Below are 22,742 nucleotides of genomic sequence, written 5' to 3' on the forward strand. Positions count from 1 at the left end.
TCAATATGAAAATGGTTGGATTTGACACTTAGTAAGCTAAATCACATTTTCCATCCCATAATGCAATGACTAATACGATAATTTCTAGCACTTGGTCTCAATCACAAATACGAAAAAATAAAACTAAAAAATGAAGGAAGACGTTAAATGCAGATTGAAAAACAGGAACAAAGATGAGAAAACTAGCTGAGAGATATCTTTCCCCTTGAACTGCAATGTCGAATAATTTTTAATTAAGAATTTAGTTATTCAAATATACCATTTGTTAAGTTAAAGTTGTGATTTTTGTTTATCAAGCTTTGGGCAAGAAAGTCTTGGGTTTTTACCCAAAGACATTTTTTGAGCTAGAGTGAAAACAAGTAACAGTAAGCAAATTAAACTATGTGTTTATTCTCAAAGACTCTACCCCTACCTGAGTGAGATAGGCTCGAACAGCAGTAGCAGAAAGAGGTGGATAAGCAAGGATTGGCTTAGTCATTTCCCCAATGGCATCACCAATAAGTTTTCCATCAGAAGAATATGCTGCGACTGCAAATACGTATTTCTCATTAGGTTCTAAGCCTTGTATTTCCAAAAGGCTTTTCCCATCAGCTGGTATCTGTCAATAAAAGTATTTTCTAGTTACATCCACTATACATATAAAAAACAAATCTCCAACTCTAAACTTCTATTGTTAAATAAATTACTTAATTGTCACGGATACAATAAAAGAACAACCTAGATTAACAGACATGTCATGTTTCCACATAATATTAGGTTCTTGATGACAATGAGAAAACAATGATATGACATGGAAAAGAAGAATGACATTTCTCTGGAATGCAGAAAATACACAGAGCATATAACCTAAGAGAAGCACTAAGTACCAGGAAATGAAGTTTCTCTATGACATTTTTATCCATTTGCACATTCACACCATGAGTGTGCATGCTTACAGCCTTTGAGCTGGAAACATTCTACCCCTGAACTGTGCTTCCAGAGAAAGAGCATATGGCTCTCCTCCACACATACCATATGCAAGTATTAGACATGGGCAGAGGATGTCTCAGGTCTTCTCACCATCATTAATAGGACTTTGGAGTTTGTGAATGTGTATATTAGCAACATATTTTCAAGACCTTCTCTTCATTTTACCTTTGAGTAAATTGTCCACCTGCATTTTAACAAGATGGCTCACTCCTAACAGGCTTTCCCACCTTCTCCTCCATAACAAGGACAACTTACAAAAAGGAAAGTTTTAGGGCTTTGAAACAACAAACAACTGTTTCATGTTGTGCTTTAGTCACTGTGTAACGAGATCATTGTAATGCAGTACTCTTATTCAAATACTGCCTGGCCGTCATAAGGAGACTTCTGAACAACAGAAATCCCTTCAAATGCCAAGGGGTGGCAGACCAAGGGTCCTTGCCAGGACACCATCCCTCAGAAACTGGAGTGCCATTCCCAGGCTTTTTTCGATCAAGCCTGGTTATGTCCCCCTCCCCCTTCACATCTAGTTTAAAGCTCTATTAGTAAGCCCTACTATCTCCTTGGTGCGTACCCTTTTGCCCCTAGGGGACAGGTGTACCCTGTCCTTGGATAGCTAACCTGGTGATTTGCCCATCAACCTATAATCAAAGAACCCAAAGTTTTGCTCCTCACACCAGTTTTGGAGCCAATTATTTATCTCCTAGCACCTCCTAATCTTGCCCTCACCATTTCAAATAGTAGGAATGACAGGAGAGAAGACAACTTGTGCCCTCAAGCCCTTCGCCATACTTCCCAGGGCCCTGAAATCACTTTTACTCTCAAATTTTTTGTTGAGATTTTGCTACTACCTGATTGGAAGACCAGCAATGGATAATAATCTGTACGCCTGACCAACGTTGGTAGTTTTCTCACTACATCTCTAACCAAGGCCCCAGGAAGGCAGCAAACTTCCCTGTGTAATGGGTCCAGTCTGCACACTGGTCCTCCTGTTCCCTTTAGAAGGGAGACCCCTACGACAATAACCCACCTCTTCTTCTTATCAGAGGCCGTTTTAATGAAAGGCTTGTTGCACTTTAACCTAGGGAACATTTCTAGGCTGTGGGACACACCGTCTTCATGGAGGTTTGGTTCCACTTCCAGAGCTTCATATCTATTGCCCGAGGGAACCTGGTAGGCTGAGGCTGCTTCTTCTTTAGAAGAGTAGCAACACAGTCACATGATCAGTCACAAGCAATCAAAGATGTGTGGAATGATTTGTCATACCACATATTCACAGCATGCGGTAATGGGAAAGAGCATGAACCTAGAAGTCAATCATGTCTGAACATGAAGGTTTTTAAAGGAGTTACGTTACCCTGTTGCCAGAATTAAGTAAGGTAAGGTCTTGTTAAGGAGAAATAGCTGTTAGAAGTTACACAACTAAGAAAAACATTAAATTTTATATCTGTTTAGAATTTCTCTTTTTTAATCCCTGGAAAGAGTAATGTCTGGGGCACAACCTACAAATACATCAAATACTTTTTCTTCTTTTGTATTTCTTAGATGTCTCAAAAAACAGAGTTATAACAGAAGGAACAGAGACCTGTCTACCATGAAGCTTTTTGAAGCATTTAATTCATTATTCAAAAAAGGTTCCTAGAATTTTTTTTTTGGTTTTCAGTATGCCCTCAGCCTAGCAAAATTTCAGTTGCTTAAAATAAAGATCAAAAAGTTCGTCAAAGGCTTGGCTAGTTACCTGATTAAAACAAGATGTCAGATGGTGTACATTTTGAAAGTTGGAATATTTAAAGAAAGAGATAATGATCCAAAGGAGTTTTATCTCTGTCTTACCTCTTCTCCTGTATTTGGAAGTTTATTGTTATTTAACCTTACTTTCATGTTACTTCCTTCTGCTACAGAGCCAAAAATACTGTACCATGAAACCTTTGAAGAAAACAGAAACAAAATGAGTTGATACATAACAGCATTTCCAATTTTTACTTAATGTAGAAAAACTTTAGTTACAAACATGTATAGTCTAACTGCACTAGAAACACTGATTAGTTGATTTAGCTAAAGAACAAGATATACTATAACGGCAATAAAAGCAGACGACCCTCCATTATCCTGTCTCCTACCTTGAGCTACCCTATACCTCAAGCCTATCCCAAAGTATAAACTCTATAAATCATCCCGTAGATTTAAAGTGATCCTTACTTGATCCTTGCAATAGAATTCTTCTAAAGCTGACATCAGGTTCTGATTCAACAAAATACTTGAGGGCAAATCCTTAGAAGCAGGCAACAGAAATGCAGATATGAAGTAATGCAGTAAAATTTTCTAAACAAGACATGCTCTTTGTTCCTACTGAGATCTATGGGGTTTTAATGCTGTCAAGCTCCTGATAGTCTCATTGGGCATATTAACTACACTTTTCAGTATCTTTAACCAAGAAAGAATACGAGCATGCATTACTGAATCAGTGCTTTGTCCTGTCCAAACATGGAAACTAATTCTGATTTTATCTCTGAGGAACTGGGCAGATGGATTTCAGTAAGTTATGCGTGTGATGAAGTACTCCTGCATTAAACTTCTGTACTAAGTCTATTTACTTTCAGTAAACATTCAAACAGACCTGAGGTTTGGCAGATGAGGTAGTTTTTCAACAAATAAAAACTCTGAACAGCTAAAATGTTCATTGTAATACACATGATTTGTCTTGCATTGAATCCTGACTCTTTTTCAGAGGGAGACATCGAAATAGTGGAGATTATTTTCAGCAAATGAGTAACTTTTAGATCAGGAAATTTTAGAACTGCTTTAACTTTTGGTACAAGAACTATATATGTCTAGTTAAATCCTAAGTATCCAGTTCTTCAGAAAAAATACTTTTCATGTATTTTCATGAATATCTTCAGGGGAAAAGAAAAAATTCCAGAATATCTGGACTCAAATTATAAGACTAAAAATCACATTGCACCATCTAGTGGCCCAATATGTTACATTCACTTTCCTGTATTGAACAAAACAAAGTATTAACACTTACTAAAACTGATGAACTACCAGACTTTAAAGAATTATTTCTTTATTTTTATGCTTACTAGGGATAAAAAGAAAGAACTTTTTCCTAATTAATTTATTTGAAATTCACTAATCGAGCTCCAATAAAACTGCAAGTTATAAAACCATTGTTCACAGAAACATTCATACCACTATTATTTAGATTTGTATTCCCATTGGTTTTATACACAGCATTATTCTGAAGAAGCTTGCAAAATTTATCTGTCAGGAAAACTGCGGCTAGTGAATTTTCCATACTTCAGCCTGTTTGGACCCTTTCGGTACATATTAGGACACTGAGGAACATGATTAACCCCTTTGCTTTAGGAAATTGAGGAACATGATTAACTCCTCTGCTCAGCACTCATTAGACTACATCTAGATACAATGGACAACTTCCCTCTGCCCCACTCCCCCACCACCCATCATTCTAACAAGAAACGTTGAATGACTAGAGTGATTTCAGCAAAGAACCACTAAGATAGTCAGGAGCTAGAGCGCTAGCCCTGCACAAAGAGGCTGAGAGAGCTGGACTTATTCTTCTTGGAGAAGAGGTCACTTCATGGGACCTAACAGGAGCCCTTGAGTGCCAGCAAGCACGTGATGAAGAAAGTGTAGCCAGGCATTTTACAGTAATGGTAGGAGAATGCAAAGCAATAGGCATAAATTGAAGGATGAGAGATTCTAATTCTACATAAGGAAAGAAGTTTTCCCCAGAAACAGGTTGCCCTATTGAAACAGGTTGCCCAGATAGCTGTTCATTTTCCATCCTTGGAGGTTTTCAGAACTGACAAGATAAACCCCTGATCAACCAGGTCTAATATCAGCTGACCCTACTTTGAGCAGAAGGTTGGACTAGAGACATTTCCTGAACTCCCTTATCATATGAGTTGTCCTCTGATTCTACATGTTCAACAGGTGGTAGATTTTTCCAGCTGAACTATGGCACTTCATTAACAGAGGCTTCAGCATGGTACTTTCTTACATCGTCTGGTGCAACAGCCTTGCATCTCTTCAGAGGGTAACTAGGAGTATGTAGGCTCCTAAGCGAGATAATGACCTTTTGACAAGTAGAATAAATAAGTTTCATATGACAGAAGTACCAAGGAACATCATGATGCATGAGATGAAGAAAGTTTGATGAAAATGTGAGGATCAAAACAGTGAGTCACAATTGACTCACAGAGGGGGGAAATAGCACACTTAATGAAGTTGGAATAATAAAATCTTCTCAAGAACAACACAGAAAACTGTGATGGTATAATACTGTTGAAACAACTTTTACTCTCTTGTGTATTGTTTAATTATTCCTTATGTAGTCATTATGAAAAATATTACCTGAACATCTGAAGAGAATGGGGCTGGTTTAAATGTCATGGAGCAATGTGATCTAGAAAGTAATAGAGGAGGAGGAGGAGTCCTGCGTTTTTTCTTGCTGCTCATAGCTTCTTTGAGACTGTGATACAATGCACTTTGTTCGGCTTCAACTTGCTCAATTAAAGTTAGTACTTCCTATGATTTAAATTAAAACAAAATAGGAAAACTATTAAAACATAACAATCAGATCAATGCTTATTAATGGGTTTCAAAATTATGTTACAATAAACTCACTGCTATGTAAAAAACTTTTATAGATTTTCATATCATCTTACATCCTAAGCTAGGATGAATGGTACTTTGTGTAGGCCCTACATATATAGATTAATTTCACAATGCAACATAAAGAGAATGCAGGGTTGCATGTGAAAGATGCAGGTCTGAGGCATATCCAGTTTTGGAAGAGCCTACAGGAAAAAAGAAAGTGATCACAAATATTGTCAATTAACAGTTAGTGGCAACTAGTGACTAGCTTCAAAAAGAAACAAAAAGACCTCAACTCTTATTTAGTAGTCTGATTTTCTGTATACTAGTAACAGAGGAAAGAAAGAAAGTCCAGAAATAAAGAAAAGGACAGAGAAAGCAGGCCCAGAAAAAGTAAGACTAAGCCATTTCCCCTGGTTAGATGGATAGAGCTGAAAGCTGACTGACAGTCTATTAGTGACTTCAAAAATGTGGAGGCCTCCAGCACATAGTGATTTGGTTGGAAATCAGGCTACATTTTCTTCTTACTGGACCGAATGGTAAATTGGTAGTTTCCTTCACCTTGTTTGCACTGTCAGGTAAGAGAAACTTAACTTGGAAACTGAATAATAAGAACTTAGTACTTTTTCATATGTGGCAGCTGTCCAGTGAAAATCAAAGCCAAAAAGGTCAGCTCCCAGAGATGAAGGGATTGGCCCTAGACAAATCACATTCTACTGAGAGAGGAGAGACACTAGGGTTTTTATTTGAAACCTTTTAGTATCATACACTGGACAAAGGGCTTAGGCTGAACTGAGTCTTAAAGGTAAGATAAACTGAAAAAAAAATCCAGGTTACTGGTTATGCAGCAAGAGTCCCATAATCTTGCACCTCAACAGTTCCTTGTTTCTGTCCTCATACATTTATAACGCTGTAAGAACAACCATATCAGGTCAGATCACAAATTGAACAAGCCTTCTATCTCAAGTCCAAAAACGACCAAAAACTAACCTTAGATTTATAGTGAAACAAGGAGCTAAGATTTAATAGAACCTTAATCACATAGCTGATTTGCACAGCCCTTCACTTCACCCCACTGCCCTCCCTTCAGATCAGGGTGGCATCCACCCCAGTGAGAAATGTTTAAGGAAGCATATAGGATAATGAACAAGATATGGAGTAACTCTTCCCCTCCAACAACCATCCAACTTCTGCAATCAGTAATCCTCAAAAAGGATACTTCTTTATGGCAAGCTGTACTATAACACAATTTTTAATTAAAAGATTCACAGCTTCATTCTTCTTTGAGGACACGCCTTATTAGTGCAAGGATGGATCTGCTCCCAGGGTGGACAATAGACACAGCTGTGACTGAGAGTGGTATCGCATGACCAGTACTGCATTGTGGATTGTAGAACTTGGAAAATAATAAAAGTAGCAGTGTTGCAAGAGGAGAAAGAATAATCTTGTGGTTGAGGAAGTCAAATGTCTCTATAAGAAAACACACTTTTTCCCTGCTTCTGCCACAGGCTTGCCCTGTGATAAATGAAGGGTACACAGTAGCTCAAGTAGTTAAGCAGTGTGATGTAGATGAGTATACACAAAAGACTCAAAAACCTGCCTAGTGATTTACTGTATGAGAAAAGATCATTTGTATGTTTCTCAAAAAAACCCCAAAACTGCTTTCCTATTTCACAGCATAATAAGAACAGACTTATATTGTGCTGAGTACAGCAGAAAAAAATCCAGAAGTTATGATTCTATATAGACTTCTTAGGTGTTCTACAATAAAAATAAGGCAAAATCTTCGACACAGAAGCATGAAAATAAAAATATAGATATACTCACATGAAGTGAGCACTGTCTATCTCAAGGAGGAAACCTAACTGAGCATGTAATCAAATATTCCATCATAGTACAAATACCAAATTTCATGCTGTTTGTCCAGGCAAAGTTAATTCTGACAACTGGCTGCAAATATATTCTTTTACCTACATCTTTCTCTGTGAAAAGTGCACAGAAGTAAAATGTAGTGGAGGCCAGTATAAGGCCTTTGCAAATGTTTGTTTGGGATAAAAACACATCTCTTAGGAATTGCTTGTAAGTCTTCACTGGTGACTGTAGTTAAAACTTTCAGACCATATCACTACATCTTATATTCATAAATGCCATATATTATACAAATATATGAGAGAGATTTTTAGCATATGCCTTTTCTGATCCAGTTGTTGCATTCTTCACATGTAAAGGGTATGTGTGAATTATTATGCTTATAAATTTACAGCACTTAAAAGAAAATAACTTTCTAGTACCTTCTTGTTAGAAATACTTTTTCATATAATATATGCAGATTCTGTTATCTATTTTACAGGTTATAAAGAAACTTTATGCCTTGCTGATGAGTAGGCAATTTTCACAAACAGCTGCTGGTACAAAGCTCAATGGAAAGACAGGTCTTCAAAATGAGCCCATGAAGAATCTACTTTTAGCCTCAATGAATTCCGAAATCTCCAATTTCTAAACTGTTTATTTAATAAGAATAAAAAAAATCCATAACATCATCACCAGCCAAAGTAATCTACGACAACTTACAGAACCTGGAAAAAGAATGTTGAAGGTTGCAATGAGGAGAAGGAAACCTGCATGACATTTTAGCAAGACACACATTCAGGATTGCAAAGTCTAGCTGACTAAGTGTAGAAAGTTCATCTCTCCTTTCAGGTTTCCTAACATCTGCACATGTGCACAAAATTTGGGGATGTGCTCTTTCCTTGTTTTCAGTCACTGAATTCTTTCATCATAATTAAACGTCTCAAGAAAATTATGACAATAGAAGTTAAAAACATCAAATATCCCACAAGTTCATTTTATTTTTCTTCATTTTGCAAGAAGGAGTAATCCAAGTCTTAATTATACAGAACTCAAAAAACTGTGATAATGATAAAAAATCTCTATCAGAAAATTTTTTTTATTACCTCCAGTATCTGCCTTTGGGTAGAAGTACTTAACTCTTCAGGGAACTTCTGTGCAACCTTTTGCAACAAAAAAATTGCTCTGGATAGTTTATTCTTTTTTATTTTTCTCATTATAGCTGCCTCTGTAAAATAAATATTTTAATACATTTATAAAACAGCAGCAATAATTTATTATAGTTCTAAACTCCTAATTAATAAGCCTTACCTGTTAAATAATGGGATTCTGTAATATTCTTCACATAGGACTTACTAGACTTACAACTTCTGTCATCCTTTTGAGCACCTGTGTGGGAAGGAAATCCTGAGTTATTCATTCTGACAGTTATTCATGCTCTTTTCTTTGGTTCAAGGGGAACTTCTGGGACTGATATTTCACCCTTATGCTCTTACATCACAGGAAAAGAGGAATCTTGATTCATCATAGGAGCAGTACACAGGGGAGCTCTGCAGTGCCAAACTAATAGTGCCTTTTAATTTTAAAAACAAACAAACTAACTAAAAACAGCAGGAATGGGAGAGCAGAGTTTTTTTCAGAAGGCATTTGGCAAGAGAACAACATCTGCTGACTGGGAAGAGACGAGGATGACTTCACAAGAGCAGAAATTCCGATTACAAAGATCATTGAATAAAATATTCAACTCATTCTCTAGAGAGAAAACTAGTGTTAAAGGAAAACAAATTCTGCAGAGCATCCCCCCGTTCTCCTTTACTGACATTGTAACATTTTGTATTATAACTGAAATCCCACAACAAACTGTTTAGGGATCAAATCCAGTAGTTGTTAGCAAAGTTTAATTCCCATTGGTTAAGTAGAGGCTAGAGACTAGTATCATGCAGCAAAACTCTATTCTGCAAATTCAGTGTATTATTTCTGTCTGTACATGGCATACAAACTGTACAACATCAGCTCCTCTTCAGAAACAGATACTCCTTTATTTCTTAGTATTACAATACATACTAACAGAGGAATCTAATCCAGCTATGAAAATCACTTAGCTTTACTGAGACCTACCTTCTGTCATTTTAAGAAGTTTCACAGCTACTCGATGTTGGGCCTGAATGAGCTCCAAGTGTAAATCCATTACAAAACTATTACCTGTTTCTGTCTTATCATTACCACATCCCAAAACAGAGTTCAAATTCTGATCACTGGAGTCCACCTAATAAATAGGAAGTGGTAATTAAGCAAATGGAACTTTTATTACTTAATTTACTGCGTTTATCTTGATATGGAGATTATTATTTCAGTGAATTGACAGACTCTCAAGTTTGTCAGATCTGGATATTTCCAAAAGAAAAGGGCAAAGAAAACCTGAAGGAGTTTAATTTATTACTGAAAGAGAAAAATGCTATTTCTTCTAAACAGCAATTTTGGTTTACTATTCTCTACCTATACGAGGCAGGAAGAAAAGGTGCATTTGATAATGCTAAGATTTCTAAGTAGGTAGAAGTTTTTTGTCATCAAAATCCAAGACATTATTTATACATTTTGTTGCAATGTAGCTTTTTGTACACTTTACCTTTGTACAGCAGTTATCAAATATCATTCTATCACTAGAGCGAAACATGTTCATTCGATTAATTGCTTTTTCAAGACTTTCATAAGCAATTTGTAATTGTTCTGCAGGACTTTTCTGAAATGAAAATACAAAGGAACATGCTTTATTAGATAATGGTTTAAAAGCTATAATAAAATTATCAAAAGTAAAGTGCTATTAATTTCAGCTGTTGCTGTTTAAACTTTCAAATAATCTTTACATAGGCCCTGCTCTCCATGCTTTCATATACTGATATCAACTATTTGAATTTCAAGTAATTTTAATTAATTAAGGACTGATCCTCCTTCAGCTCTCAAAACCTAATTTGCAAACTCAAAGAATCCGCTTATAGCAGAATGAAAGGGAATTTAGAGAATTAAGCTGCCAAACATAGTGTTCGCAAGTAGTTTTTCAATGTTCCATTAGATGCTGTTAAGAAAACACTGATTTTTGAGGAAACAACAACTTGCAAGTAGACAGTCACTGAATCACAGCTTCTGAGTGTAAGCGTTAGGATATATCATTGACAAAATTCCTGAATCCTCAGACTAATGTATGTCTCGTCTACTTAATGGGTTTCAGTAATTTTGAAATATTTCACTGAATATTTCTGCAAAGTGCTGAGCACTGAATGCACTGAACAAAGTAAGGATATTCAGGATGTTCCACATCACCTTTACAAAAACAAACAAGTAAAAGCAAACCACAAAATATTTTCTTGAATAAAGCAAGGACTAAAGCTTGTATGATCTTTAAAAAATGTGCTATTAAATCATTTAAAGCTAGTACTATATATAGGCATAAAAAAAGAGTTCACAGTGGAAATCAGTATGACCATGCGGTAAAAAAGGTTTCAGATAAAACTTTTTCTTATATCACAGATTCATCAAAAGACTACAGGAAAAACTTCGGATTTTATTTCATTTGAAAAAAAATCTTTGCTTTTTTTCTTTCACACTAGCATGATTATGTAAAACATTTCAGCTTCATATAATTAAATACAAAATTGTATTAAAAGCTTCAAGCAGAAATAACTCTTCTTAAGCTGTTCAAAAGTGCTGTGTTAATGAAAATGAATTACCTTCAGTATTTCAGGAATGTCACAGGTTTCATCTTGTGAGAGAGAAGCACTTCTTTTTCCTTTTTTATAGGAAAAAAATTAGAGACAGAAAATGAAATATACTCAGAAAATTTTAGTACATTTGATTAGCTTTACTACTAACTTAAGTCTCACAACAGTTCACTTCTTCAGTACTTGATTATGAGAAGTAAATATATTTTATCTTAAAAAGTTTTGGGGGGTTTAAACACAGTAACTACATATGTACAATTATACTAATTCAGCATATGATTATCAAATAACATAGTATTTTAAAATGTGCACTATATTTCACAGAATCACAGAATCACAGAATCACAGAATAACCAGGTTGGAAGAGACCCACCGGATCACCGAGTCCAACCGTTCCTACCAAACACTAAACCATATCCCTCAGCACCTCGTCCACCTGTGCCTTAAACACCTCCAGGGAAGGTGACTCAACCACCTCCCTGGGCAGCCTGTTCCAGTGCCCAATGACCCTTTCTGTAAAGAATTTTTTCCTAACGTCTAGCCTAAACCTCCCCTGGCGGAGCTTGAGGCCATTCCCTCTTGTCCTGTCCCCTGTCACTTGGGAGAAGAGGCCAGCACCCTCCTCTCTACAACGTCCTTTCAGGTAGTTGTAGAGAGCAATGAGGTCTCCCCTCAGCCTCCTCTTCTCCAGGCTAAACAACCCCAGCTCTCTCAGCCGCTTCTCGTAAGGCCTGTTCTCCAGCCCTTTCACCAGCTTTGTTGCTCTTCTCTGGACTCTCTCCAGAGCCTCAACATCCTTCTTGTGGTGAGGGGCCCAGAACTGAACACAGTATTCGAGGAGCGGTCTCACCAGTGCCGAGTACAGAGGGAGGATAACCTCCCTGGACCTGCTGGTCACGCCGTTTCTGATACAAGCCAAGATGCCATTGGCCTTCTTGGCCACCTGGGCACACTGCTGGCTCATATTCAGTCGCTGTCAACCAACACCCCCAGGTCCCTCTCCTCCAGGCAGCTTTCTAGACAGACTTCTCCCAGTCTGTAGCACTGCATAGGGTTGTTGTGCCCCAAGTGCAGGACTCAGCACTTGGCCTTGTTAAACCTCATGCCATTGGACTCTGCCCAGCGGTCCAGCCTGTTCAGATCCCTTTGCAGAGCCTCCCGACCCTCCAGCAGATCGACACTTCCACCCACCTTAGTGTCGTCCGCAAACTTGCTCAGGGTGCACTCGATGCCTTCATCCAGATCATTGATGAAGACATTGAACAGGGCTGGACCCAGCACTGAGCCCTGGGGAACCCCACTTGTCACTGGCCTCCAGCTGGATTTCACACCATTTACCACCACTCTCTGGGCCCGGCCATCCAACCAGTTTTCCACCCAGGAGAGTGTGCGCCTGTCCAGCCCAGAGGCTGACAGTTTCTCAAGCAGAACGCTGTGAGAAACTGTGTCAAAGGCTTTGCTGAAGTCCAGGAAGACCACATCCACAGCCTTTCCCTCATCCAGTAGCCGGGTCACTTTGTCATAGAAGGCGACAAAGTGACCCGGCTACTGGATGAGGGAAAGGCTGTGGATGTGGTCTTCCTGGACTTCAGCAAAGCCTTTGACACAGTTTCCCACAGCGTTCTGCTTGAGAAACTGTCAGCCTCTGGGCTGGACAGGCGCACACTCTCCTGGGTGGAAAACTGGTTGGATGGCCGGGCCCAGAGAGTAACATTTCATAGCAACATTATACTCAAGCCAATTAAATTCACAAGTTGTGTAGTTCCTCTCACTGTTGTAGAATTCATATCAATTTTCCATTTTAAAATCTATTAAAATCTATTTTTATCTGATTTGCAGTGGTTTTAACACTAATTTAATTTATAGGAGGGTTTGTAAATACATGAGGTCATATCTTTATTTCAATTTAATATTCCTTGAAGGGAATTGAAATATTCCCTTTTAACATTCATTTTGATGGATGATATTATTTTCATTTATAAAGTATGCACCCAGAATTGTGTTTTGCTTTCCAAAACCAAGATGAAGTAGCCAAAACAAGAGGAAGCAGCTTCTCTGCCCTCAGTTACAGCCCTGAAGTCTGTCAAAAATTTTTTTTCACCAAATCAGGTTTTTTCCCTTTCAGACAGGCAACCTGCCAGTGACTCCCGTAGTCCTTGTGCCACTTTTGCCTGTTTATTTCTGCTTGTTCACTGTCTCTTTCTCACAAATAAGAAAATCTATATTCACTCAGCATTCATACAGTAAAAAGACTCTTCTCAGCATAAACATGTGCTTGACTGGCTATTTGTCAGCTGATTTTGACAAATGGCTCTTATGTATTCAGCCTTTTTTCCTTCAGAAAGACATATTAAAACTAAATGAAAAAAGAATAGCCATGATGCTAGAATGAGGATCCATCCAATCTTCATCAGAATGGTAAGATTTTCATAACATGGCAGAAAACAATACCTACTCTACCTTTATAATGAATAGTAGTGTTTTAAGATTTTCTTACTTTCAGAAGAACAAAAGGTATGGTCATTCTCTTCTGTTCCTAGACATGTTCTAAAAAGGTCCTTAAAATCTACTTTCTAGTTACTGCAAAACATTTATGAAAACTATGGTTCATACAACAAGATCCTATATCCACAACAACAGACAACTTTTAAAAGTATGTCTAAATATTTCTCTTCTACAGCATTAGTCAGATTTTGGAAATAAATTTGTTTAATGTGATTGTGATTGCGTTATATCCCAATGATGTCAGCCGAGTTAAGTTAAATTTCAAAGACAATTGAATTCTTATACAAAAATCAAGACTTGCGTAGACAAGAGATCCAAATGAATGACCCAATAAAAACAAAAGCTTCAGTATGACCTCAATACTTCCCACTTCTGTTTGGCCTGCCACTTAGGCAGCCAGCACTTGAATGTTCCAAATAAGCTGCAGTGCATATTGCCTTCTGCCTAGCCAATAATCAGAGAACATATGACTAATCTGAAGCTACTCTAAAGGGGCTAACAGACATGTAGAAACCTATGGGGAGGGTGAGTCATAAGAGATGTGATGCAAAATGTGGTTTCTTTGGTAGAACTGGAAATGTAAGGAAATAAGGCATAAAGACTTGGAAAATTGGGTTTCATTACCTCCAATTACGGATGAAATTGTGTATACAAAAATATATTGTTCTACTCTCAATAATCTCTTTACAATATTTTTTTTTTAATTTGTATATTTGTCAGTTCAGGAAAGTTCCGATCTTGAAAGTTATTCTTGAGAGCAAAAGGCTTTTATCTTGAAATCTTTACCTGCTTTTTCCTTAGGTTTACTTGTAGAATCAGTTACATTTTCCAATATTGCTGCTAGATATAAAGTTGTCTCTGCAAGCATTACAACATTAGTGTCTGCTATGCTGCTCTTCTGAATTACTTCATTTATTATCCAGAGTACATAAATCCACTACAAAGAGGGGAGGGGGGGAGCAGGGTGGAAGGGAGAGAGAGAAAAAGAATCAAGACAGAGTTAAAACAAATTTTTTGAGGATGTTTATGTTTTACAGGTGTGGATAGGATTTTGCACTCAAAGTTGTTTTAAAAGATTCATAAACATGCTCACAACTCCTTTCCTGGATTTGGCTCCTTGTTTTGAATGCCACAAGACTAAGATGCTGAAATCATACTGCTCCAAAGCCCCTATTTCTTGTGACAGCAGGCTTTTTAAATTTTAGAATATTATTAACAACTATTTTAGGAAGGTTTATAAATGTTCAGCAAGCACAACTTTTATACTTTGTCATACTGTATAAGCCTTCCAGCAGATCTGATCATTTGCCTCTCATTTATTCTCATATCTTCCCACTTAACCAGTATAAAAGAGACCTGAACGCTCCTTTTGTAGACATAGAGGGAAGTAATTATACACAATCTTCAAGTGAATCTCTGAATAATTTTATTATAGGGACCAGAGCCACAAAACGAGAAACTGTCCAGAAACTGTTATGTTTCATGGCACTCCAGAGAAACTGGCAGCCCAGAGAAACTAGTGTAAATTATCTGTCAGAAGACTGCATTTCACCAACAGCCTCTCAGTCTCAAGAAAAGTTGAAGGTAAGGCTGTAGCTCCATCAGGTAGGCCAAATACTCCATCTCCCTTAAGCTGTAAGGTTTTTGCCACTTTCTTCAACTGATCTAGTGAACTTTTTGGAAATGTATTTATATTTTCCAAAACACACCAAATGCTTCTTCTTATATCATGTCAGAATGCTTTTACTATTTTAGCTTCTTTCCACCAAGGCCTACTGGCAGAGAATGGGCTACTTTATTGGGAAAAAGCAAAAACGTATTTAGATACTGGCTTATGGGAGTACAGCATGTTTGAAGTGTATATTCAACTCATGTTTTCAGTGAAGAAGGTTTATCTGCATTTTACCATAAGAAAATGTACTTATCTTGGATACCATTATTTTATTTTGGCTTTACTATAAACAGACTGCATTCACATTAGGAGAAATACATTAAAATAAAGGTGTACTTGGTAAGCTTTGGATTCATGGATATATTCTAAGTAGTCAATTCCAGTCATTTGGATTTGCTGAAGTACTGGTTTACATTTCTGCCACAAAACCATTATAACATCAGCAAGCATTTCTTTGTCAGGTTGATTATTCTGAAAAGAAAAAATAGAATTGTAGAAACAGGTATGTATATGAACACTCTCAAAATACTCAGTATATCAACTGTCTCAACATTTTTCATAGTAACTAACTAAACCATTATGATATTTAGCTTTCTTAGAACAGATGGCAATACTTTGAAAGCTTAAGAAATATATTTTTCAAAAAATTTCTGGTAGAACACACAAGCTTTTCTTCTCTCAAAAATACAAGTGGTTTTAGAGGTGTTTGGGTTTTTTTTAAATTTCTTTATTTATTGTCAAACTCTTAAAAGTAACACAGACAAGGAAAGCAGTGAGATGAAAATTACATGGTGGAGACAAGCAAATTAACTATAATACCTGTGAAATGTTGTAATAGTCAACATGTTCTTGGGAAACTTAATGTAATTTAACAGGGTTTTTTTTAATTACATTTTTTTATTACAGTATTTAAATATTTCCAGAAGAAGATCTAAATTAGTAGGTTTCATTTTGCATTGGCAGAATACTTCCATGGGCTGTTGGTGCATCTCATCTGAAGGAGTAGTGAAGAACAACTTACACAACTAGAGAAAAGGTTGGAGTGGAATATTTAACGACTGAAAGAAATGTTAAAACACATCTGCATCTTGTGAAGAGAATAATTACAAATTCAAAATCCTATTCAGTTAACCTCCTAATTAACACATTTTAAAAGGTAATAGAGTCATCTACACTGTTAAACGCATCCTGAACAGCGAATAAGAATCAGTACACATCTTTTTTGCCGTTTATACCAGTTGGACTACTGTCTCAGGTGCACTGAAACTCAAGCTTGCTACATCCACGCTATCTGTACACTCATATGTGTATGAGCATGTGATTTCAGGGGTATTGATATTGAGAAGTGGGGGGAGAAAAATACTGAAAAAGAAGTAAATCAAGGTGACTTTTGCCTCTCAGTTGGTGGCAGCAAGCTGTTAGATTGGCTCAGCTATACCATGTAACTTCATCATCAGTGAATTCTCTCCTCTGAGGGGAGAATTTGTCATTCTTCCCTGGACAGGATAGTTGCCATACAGAAGAACCAGAAGAGCTTAAGTTCAGGGAACTCATCTCCATGATAAAATGGTCATGCAAAACCAAATGATAAAACATGCTGTCTAAAGATATAATCACCTCACAGGCAAGATACTTTGACTAAAAATATTACACTAGAGCTAAAAATGTTTATGCCCTAGTTATACTCAAACTGGGATAATATTCACATTATGTCTAGAATAAATTTTGCAGTTAAGACATATAACATGTAAGCTGAACACATTCTTTCTAAGGAAAATTTTTCATTAGTCTTTTGGATCACAAACTATTTTAATGTAAATGCTAGGGATACATTACACTAATTTTTTTCACAGTAGCACATCAAGGGGAATCTCAGTTGAGCAAGTAAGTGAAAGTGGTTATTCTGGAAATAAATCATCAAATATTTATTCTGTTGTACAGACTTCAGCACAAAAAGTCCCATCTTTTCAGTTTTGTTGTTGCTGCTGCTTGCTTGTTTGCAGTGAGAATTTACCTTAAACTGCAGGCATATCACTGCTATAAAGGCATTATCATTCCTTAGGGTAACACTTTAAAAAAAAAAAGTCCCAAATTTATCACATTTCATAAGTACATTTTCTCATTTGTTATACACTTGCAGTTTGTTAATCATGCAACTGATTCCTTTTGTCTTCAATTATACACATTCATTACAGACTACGTGATCCATTGAGAAGAAACGTCTCTAATCCTGTTATTACCTGCTTAGATGTGGAGACATAGGAAAACACTGTTGTTGCCAAAATTATAAGATCCTGAGGAGGTTCTCCATGCTTTAGCGCACTCTCTACATTCACTGTTTACGAAAAAGGAAGAAAAAGAAAGGCAAGATCTTATTTCTAGTTATGAAACTGAAAACATCTGAGTGAACTGACTTACCAATTTCTTCCAGCATATAATATGGTCTAACAAACAGTAAATTCAATGGGGACAGATATTACCACATTTATTCATATCTATGAAAAGGAAGCATTTTTAGGTTTTTGATATGTCATGGAATTCAAGTACAGTTGCTTTAACAAGTTTTTCTTGCTTTGATGTCAAGAAATTTTACATAAATGAAGTATATGAACAGACAAAAGAAAGTCAAATATCTGTTGCACTTTTTTCCTGAAAATCCTTCTGAAAATGTCCACTCATTTTACATCTTTGTATTTAACTTGATGTATGTTTAATGTACATCATCCATTTTCACACTTGAGGGAAATGGTATAAAGTCATATTTGGCAAATGAAAACTAGACAAAATTCAATAGGTAACAGTTTCTCACTTGCTAGTTTTTGACACAAAATACTTTATGCACCATATTATATAGCTTTTAAGTAGTAAATAAAATTTCTTGCTGCAGAAATATTTGAAATGCAAACACAGCTATAAATGAACAACACTTACTTTTGAATATTTGTTTCTTTTCAGAATCATGAAGCATCCTAGCTTCTTTGGTATTATTTTCACTAAGAGAAAAAACAGGTTTAAGTTTTCTTGGAAACAGTAAGGGTCGCACCAGTGTAAGAAGTTTGAGTTCCATTTCAGCTTTCTTCCATGTTGGGTCATCTTGAGCCTAAGTGAGAGACAAAAACAATAGAAATTTGTCTTAAAAATATGTACTTTGAATACTTTCCTTATCCTTATAGGATAAGACTATATAACGAATGTCTCAATAGCATTCAGATTACCTGAAGAAAATTAACAAGTTCAATAGCAGAATCAAACACGTCCCACTTTTCATAGCTGAAAGCTAATTTTATGAATTTCACAGCAGCATCTCCAGACACCCCCTCTTCTCCTGCAGTGATGACAAAAATATTTTATCTGTTTTATATATATTTATATGAATATATATACATACACTCAGAATTTTAATTGAATTGAATTGAATAATGTGAGTATTGATAAAAACAAAGATAAAATTCCACATGTGGATTTGAACAGTCAGCATAATCTTGAAGGATGTTGTACTAGGTCGACAACACGATAGCTTTATTATTTTGCTGTAATGTCTATGTTTACATATTGCTTTAATGATATATCTGCAATGCCCTGTTACATTTCAAAGAGGCTGTAGTATTATTGATATTAACATACCTGTGTAGAGAATATGAAGGATCTATTGCAGAAAGAGATTAAATCTGCATGTCAGTCCATAATGACTGTTCTTACTAGAAATTTACTTTGAAAAAAATCCATGAATACTATCTTGCAAGACAGGTGAGCATTTCTTATTGACCTATTAGAAAGTGTATGTACACATAGGGAGTCTATTTTCTCACCCTTCACGTTTATCCAAACCACTATAATGCAGAAAAGGGATTTCCTGGTCCTTGGAACTCTAAACAAGTGTCTTAGCTAATATACTCAGAAATGTTCTGCAGTCCTAAAAACATGCCAGTCATTGTCATATCACCTGGGCATGTGAACGCTCAGCTAAAAGATTAATTTATCCATATTAACTTAGTAATAGACACCTGTTATTTTCCAAAGCAGCCCAAGGACTGGTCCAAGTATCTCAAGAAGCTTACGACAGTCCTTCTGTTACTGCATCTCATTACTCTTCCATAAGAATGTAGCAGGACATTATTGCAGAATTTGGCCACTGAATGATTGTTTAGGGGCATTTGCACAACTAGATGAACTGCTATGCTGACCAGTATGTGATTACAATGCCCAGATATCGCTATACATTATTTAAATAATACTCTTGTTAAGCAAATCATAATGATGTCTGTACATAATCGCTTTTGAATGCCTTAACGTTATATATACTAACAAGTACATCTTGCACAAAGAGGACAGCACTTTGCAGTCTCTTTATGCATATAAGTGATACTAAAATGAAAATGAATTCTGGTCACCAAGCATTTGCACAACTGGGTACAGAATCCTTCGTTTAAATCCTAGTTTACCTGTTAGTATCAACTGCAGAAGGGTTGATGACGCACTAATTATACCAAAATCACTGGTGCAATGACTTCCTTGAATACCAGTACTGCTCACTCCACCTTCAATACGGACAATTCATTAAATCGGTTTATATTGTATTTGACCGGTTATATTTCAACTAGTCACTAATCATACCAAGAAAATATTATTCTGAAGTGCATTTAGTCTCTATATAGTCTTTTATTAGCAAAATATCTCTACACCTATAGCTATATTAAGTCTAGAGTCCAGCAAAAAAAGGTATGGAAGAAATCATCAAATACAGTGATTTCCTAATGTTTTAAAATCTAACAGAGTGATTTAAAAAAAAAAATACTTTAAACACAATGGCATATTGAGTTTGCCTGGCTTCCAGATTCCCATCCAGCTGTTCTCTCACTCCTTCTCCTCAACAGGTCAGAAAATAAGGTGGGAAAGCTCATAATAAGGTGGGTTGAAGACAATTTACCAAGAAAAGCAAAAGCTATGTGTGCAAGCAAAGCAATAAAAGGAATTGATTCACTATTTCCCACTGGCAGGCAGATATTCAGCAAATTCCTGGAAGGCAGGGCCTCAGAATGTGTATCAGTTGCTTAGGAAGATGATTGTAATAACCACTCTCGCTTAAGCTCAGGCTTTCTTGCTGAGCATGACAAGACACAGTACGGAATAGCTATTTGGTGAGTTCGTTCAGCTGACCCAACTATGTGCTCTCCCAGCTCCCCGCTCACCCCCAGCTTACTGGCCTTTGCAAGGAGGAGGGCTGGAGAGACAGTCTTGATGCTGTGCAAGTCTGCTTGGCAACAGCCAAGGCACTGGTGTGTTACCAACACTGCTCTATTCACAAATGCAAGGGCTGCTATGAAGAAAGCAAACTCCAATGTATCCAGAAAAGATATTTGCAAATTACTGTAGATTTTTACAGATACAATTTTTATCTGAGATCAGCCCAGACTTTTGTCTCAAATTTTATGAAGAGATGAAAGATTACCTGCTTTTACAGGTGCTATTGTTATGAATGAAATACATGCCTTCAGGCAAGTTCTTGCTTTTATAGCAAAGAGAAAAAAAAAGGTCTGCACTTCCTCGTAACACTCTTTTTGCTGCTTCATGCTATTACCTGAGAGGATTTCCAGGCCTGCAGAAAAAAGCTCTGAAATAACATCACGGACTTCAGTTTCGTCAGGAACAACTGAAACAGGGCACAACACATGCCTGCTGCTGTCAGACAGAGCCTCCAGGATGGCGAGGAACTGAGCTGCAGCACTGTCGAACATTTCTGTCAGCAGACGTTTGGTAACAGAGCGAGGCCATGGCAACTAAGTAAGAAAAGGTAATGTAAGCCTTGTAATAGCTAGGCTGACTTACAATACAGCAAGATTTATTTCAAAACAGTTCTTAAAAAAGTAGGTACATTTTTAAAATAGAAAATAATATACTGTAAAATATATTGTTGTGCATTTCATGCTTCAAAGGCATAGCAAAGCCTCAGGCTAAGTGCGTACAATACTTAAGATGTGTCATAATTTCATAGCAACCACATGCACTGCTACATGGTGTTTTACTTAGAAAACAATACAATGAAAATTATGAGTGAGAGTATTAAGGGCATGTAGTTTAAAGCCACTAAGATCTCTGCTTATAATGATACAAACTTGACCATAAGGAGCTAAGTTCTACACAGTTCACAGGGAATAATTAGGATACATAGCACTGCAGTGAAAGCAAAACACTATTATGTTCTCTCACTTGCACATTTCAAAGAATATAGCATAAAAATACATGGCAGAACACCAAAAATATGTTTGCACTGTTCTCAGCTAAGAAATCAGAGATCTATATAAGAAAATATTCAAAAGTTTTACTTTTGTGCTCTGTTTACCAAATCACAACTAGTCATAAAGTAAATCGGAGATATACTACTTTAAAATGTTATTTATAATCCATTGACGTTTCAGCTCTATTTATTTGGCACTTTCCCAAATAAAAACACTTCAGAATGGTTTCAAGGTACACTTAGCTAGATAAAAATTTGGGAATTTCCTTTTTTGCTTTGCTGGATCCACATCCTTTATTCTAGCTTCCAAATTAATACTTACAGACCAGATCCGATGTGTACCTGATGAAATAAGATGGACCTGTTCAATATCTGACAGCATTTAGAGTACTAAAGCTAACAGGATATTTTTGCTTTCAAATAACTTCCACAATGAGCAATCCTCATCAGCACCATAACTATCTTTTTCCAAAGAAAAAAACTATTTTGGCTGGGAGTATAGTAAAAGCAAACATAAAAGACAGATTTCTCATTTTTACTGCTAATGTAATTGCCAAAGGATAACAAAATGCTAGAAAAATCATTATTTTCTAAAGCAGTAATTCATACATCTTCCCTCCTTTCAAGCATGTTTTAAATTTTAATAAAATTGTTAACCATCAAGCTCAAAAAGTAAAACTTTCTCCTTGTGAATAGCACCATGTGTATTAAGCAGAATTATATCACATATTAATCATGTGCAAATAGCAAAGAAATAGAAGGATTATTCAAAATGTTAGACTTACATTTGGGGCTTCTTTCCGGCTAACTCTTAACTTAGGCTGAACGAAGCTTTTTGACTTTCTTCTAGATTCATACACTGCTCTCTTGAAAATCATTACTGACATCTGACACAAAAAAAGTAGTAAATAACTATGTTACATGTTCTGTTCACAGAGATTGTAAATACCTGTTTATAATGAACGGCAGAATGATACCTTTATGGTGGCCTCTCTAAAAATCTTTTTTGTCTCTGAATTTTCCAGCGAAGAACTGATATTCTCTAATTGCTTCAGTTCATCAATTTTAATCAGACCACGACGAGCAAATACCTGTCCAAAGTATTAAAAAAAATTATATTCTGTTTTCATATTCTGTACATTGGTATTTAATTTGAGAAGCATATAATTCTTGAACT

At 36.4% G+C, this 22,742-nt stretch overlaps 1 protein-coding gene across 1 annotated transcript in view; it reads right to left on the reverse strand.

Annotated features, from left to right (window-relative positions):
- CFAP54 (cilia and flagella associated protein 54) overlaps nt 1–22,742 on the reverse strand; it is a 108,149-nt gene that overhangs the window by 70,241 nt on the left and 15,166 nt on the right. The window contains exons 7-23 of the mRNA XM_069853649.1: nt 22,543–22,656; nt 22,351–22,452; nt 20,909–21,107; nt 19,773–19,868; nt 18,546–18,655; nt 18,262–18,430; nt 17,571–17,665; nt 15,667–15,801; nt 14,445–14,595; nt 11,163–11,221; nt 10,064–10,177; nt 9,556–9,703; nt 8,749–8,826; nt 8,544–8,665; nt 5,347–5,520; nt 2,800–2,892; nt 413–598 (exon numbers count right to left, since the gene is read on the reverse strand). Coding sequence (XP_069709750.1) covers nt 413–598; nt 2,800–2,892; nt 5,347–5,520; nt 8,544–8,665; nt 8,749–8,826; nt 9,556–9,703; nt 10,064–10,177; nt 11,163–11,221; nt 14,445–14,595; nt 15,667–15,801; nt 17,571–17,665; nt 18,262–18,430; nt 18,546–18,655; nt 19,773–19,868; nt 20,909–21,107; nt 22,351–22,452; nt 22,543–22,656 — 2,145 coding nt within the window. The remainder of the gene's footprint in view (nt 1–412; nt 599–2,799; nt 2,893–5,346; nt 5,521–8,543; nt 8,666–8,748; nt 8,827–9,555; nt 9,704–10,063; nt 10,178–11,162; nt 11,222–14,444; nt 14,596–15,666; nt 15,802–17,570; nt 17,666–18,261; nt 18,431–18,545; nt 18,656–19,772; nt 19,869–20,908; nt 21,108–22,350; nt 22,453–22,542; nt 22,657–22,742) is intronic.

The sequence above is a fragment of the Phaenicophaeus curvirostris genome, chromosome 1, assembly GCF_032191515.1.
Source record: "Phaenicophaeus curvirostris isolate KB17595 chromosome 1, BPBGC_Pcur_1.0, whole genome shotgun sequence".
Lineage (NCBI taxonomy): Eukaryota > Metazoa > Chordata > Aves > Cuculiformes > Cuculidae > Phaenicophaeus > Phaenicophaeus curvirostris.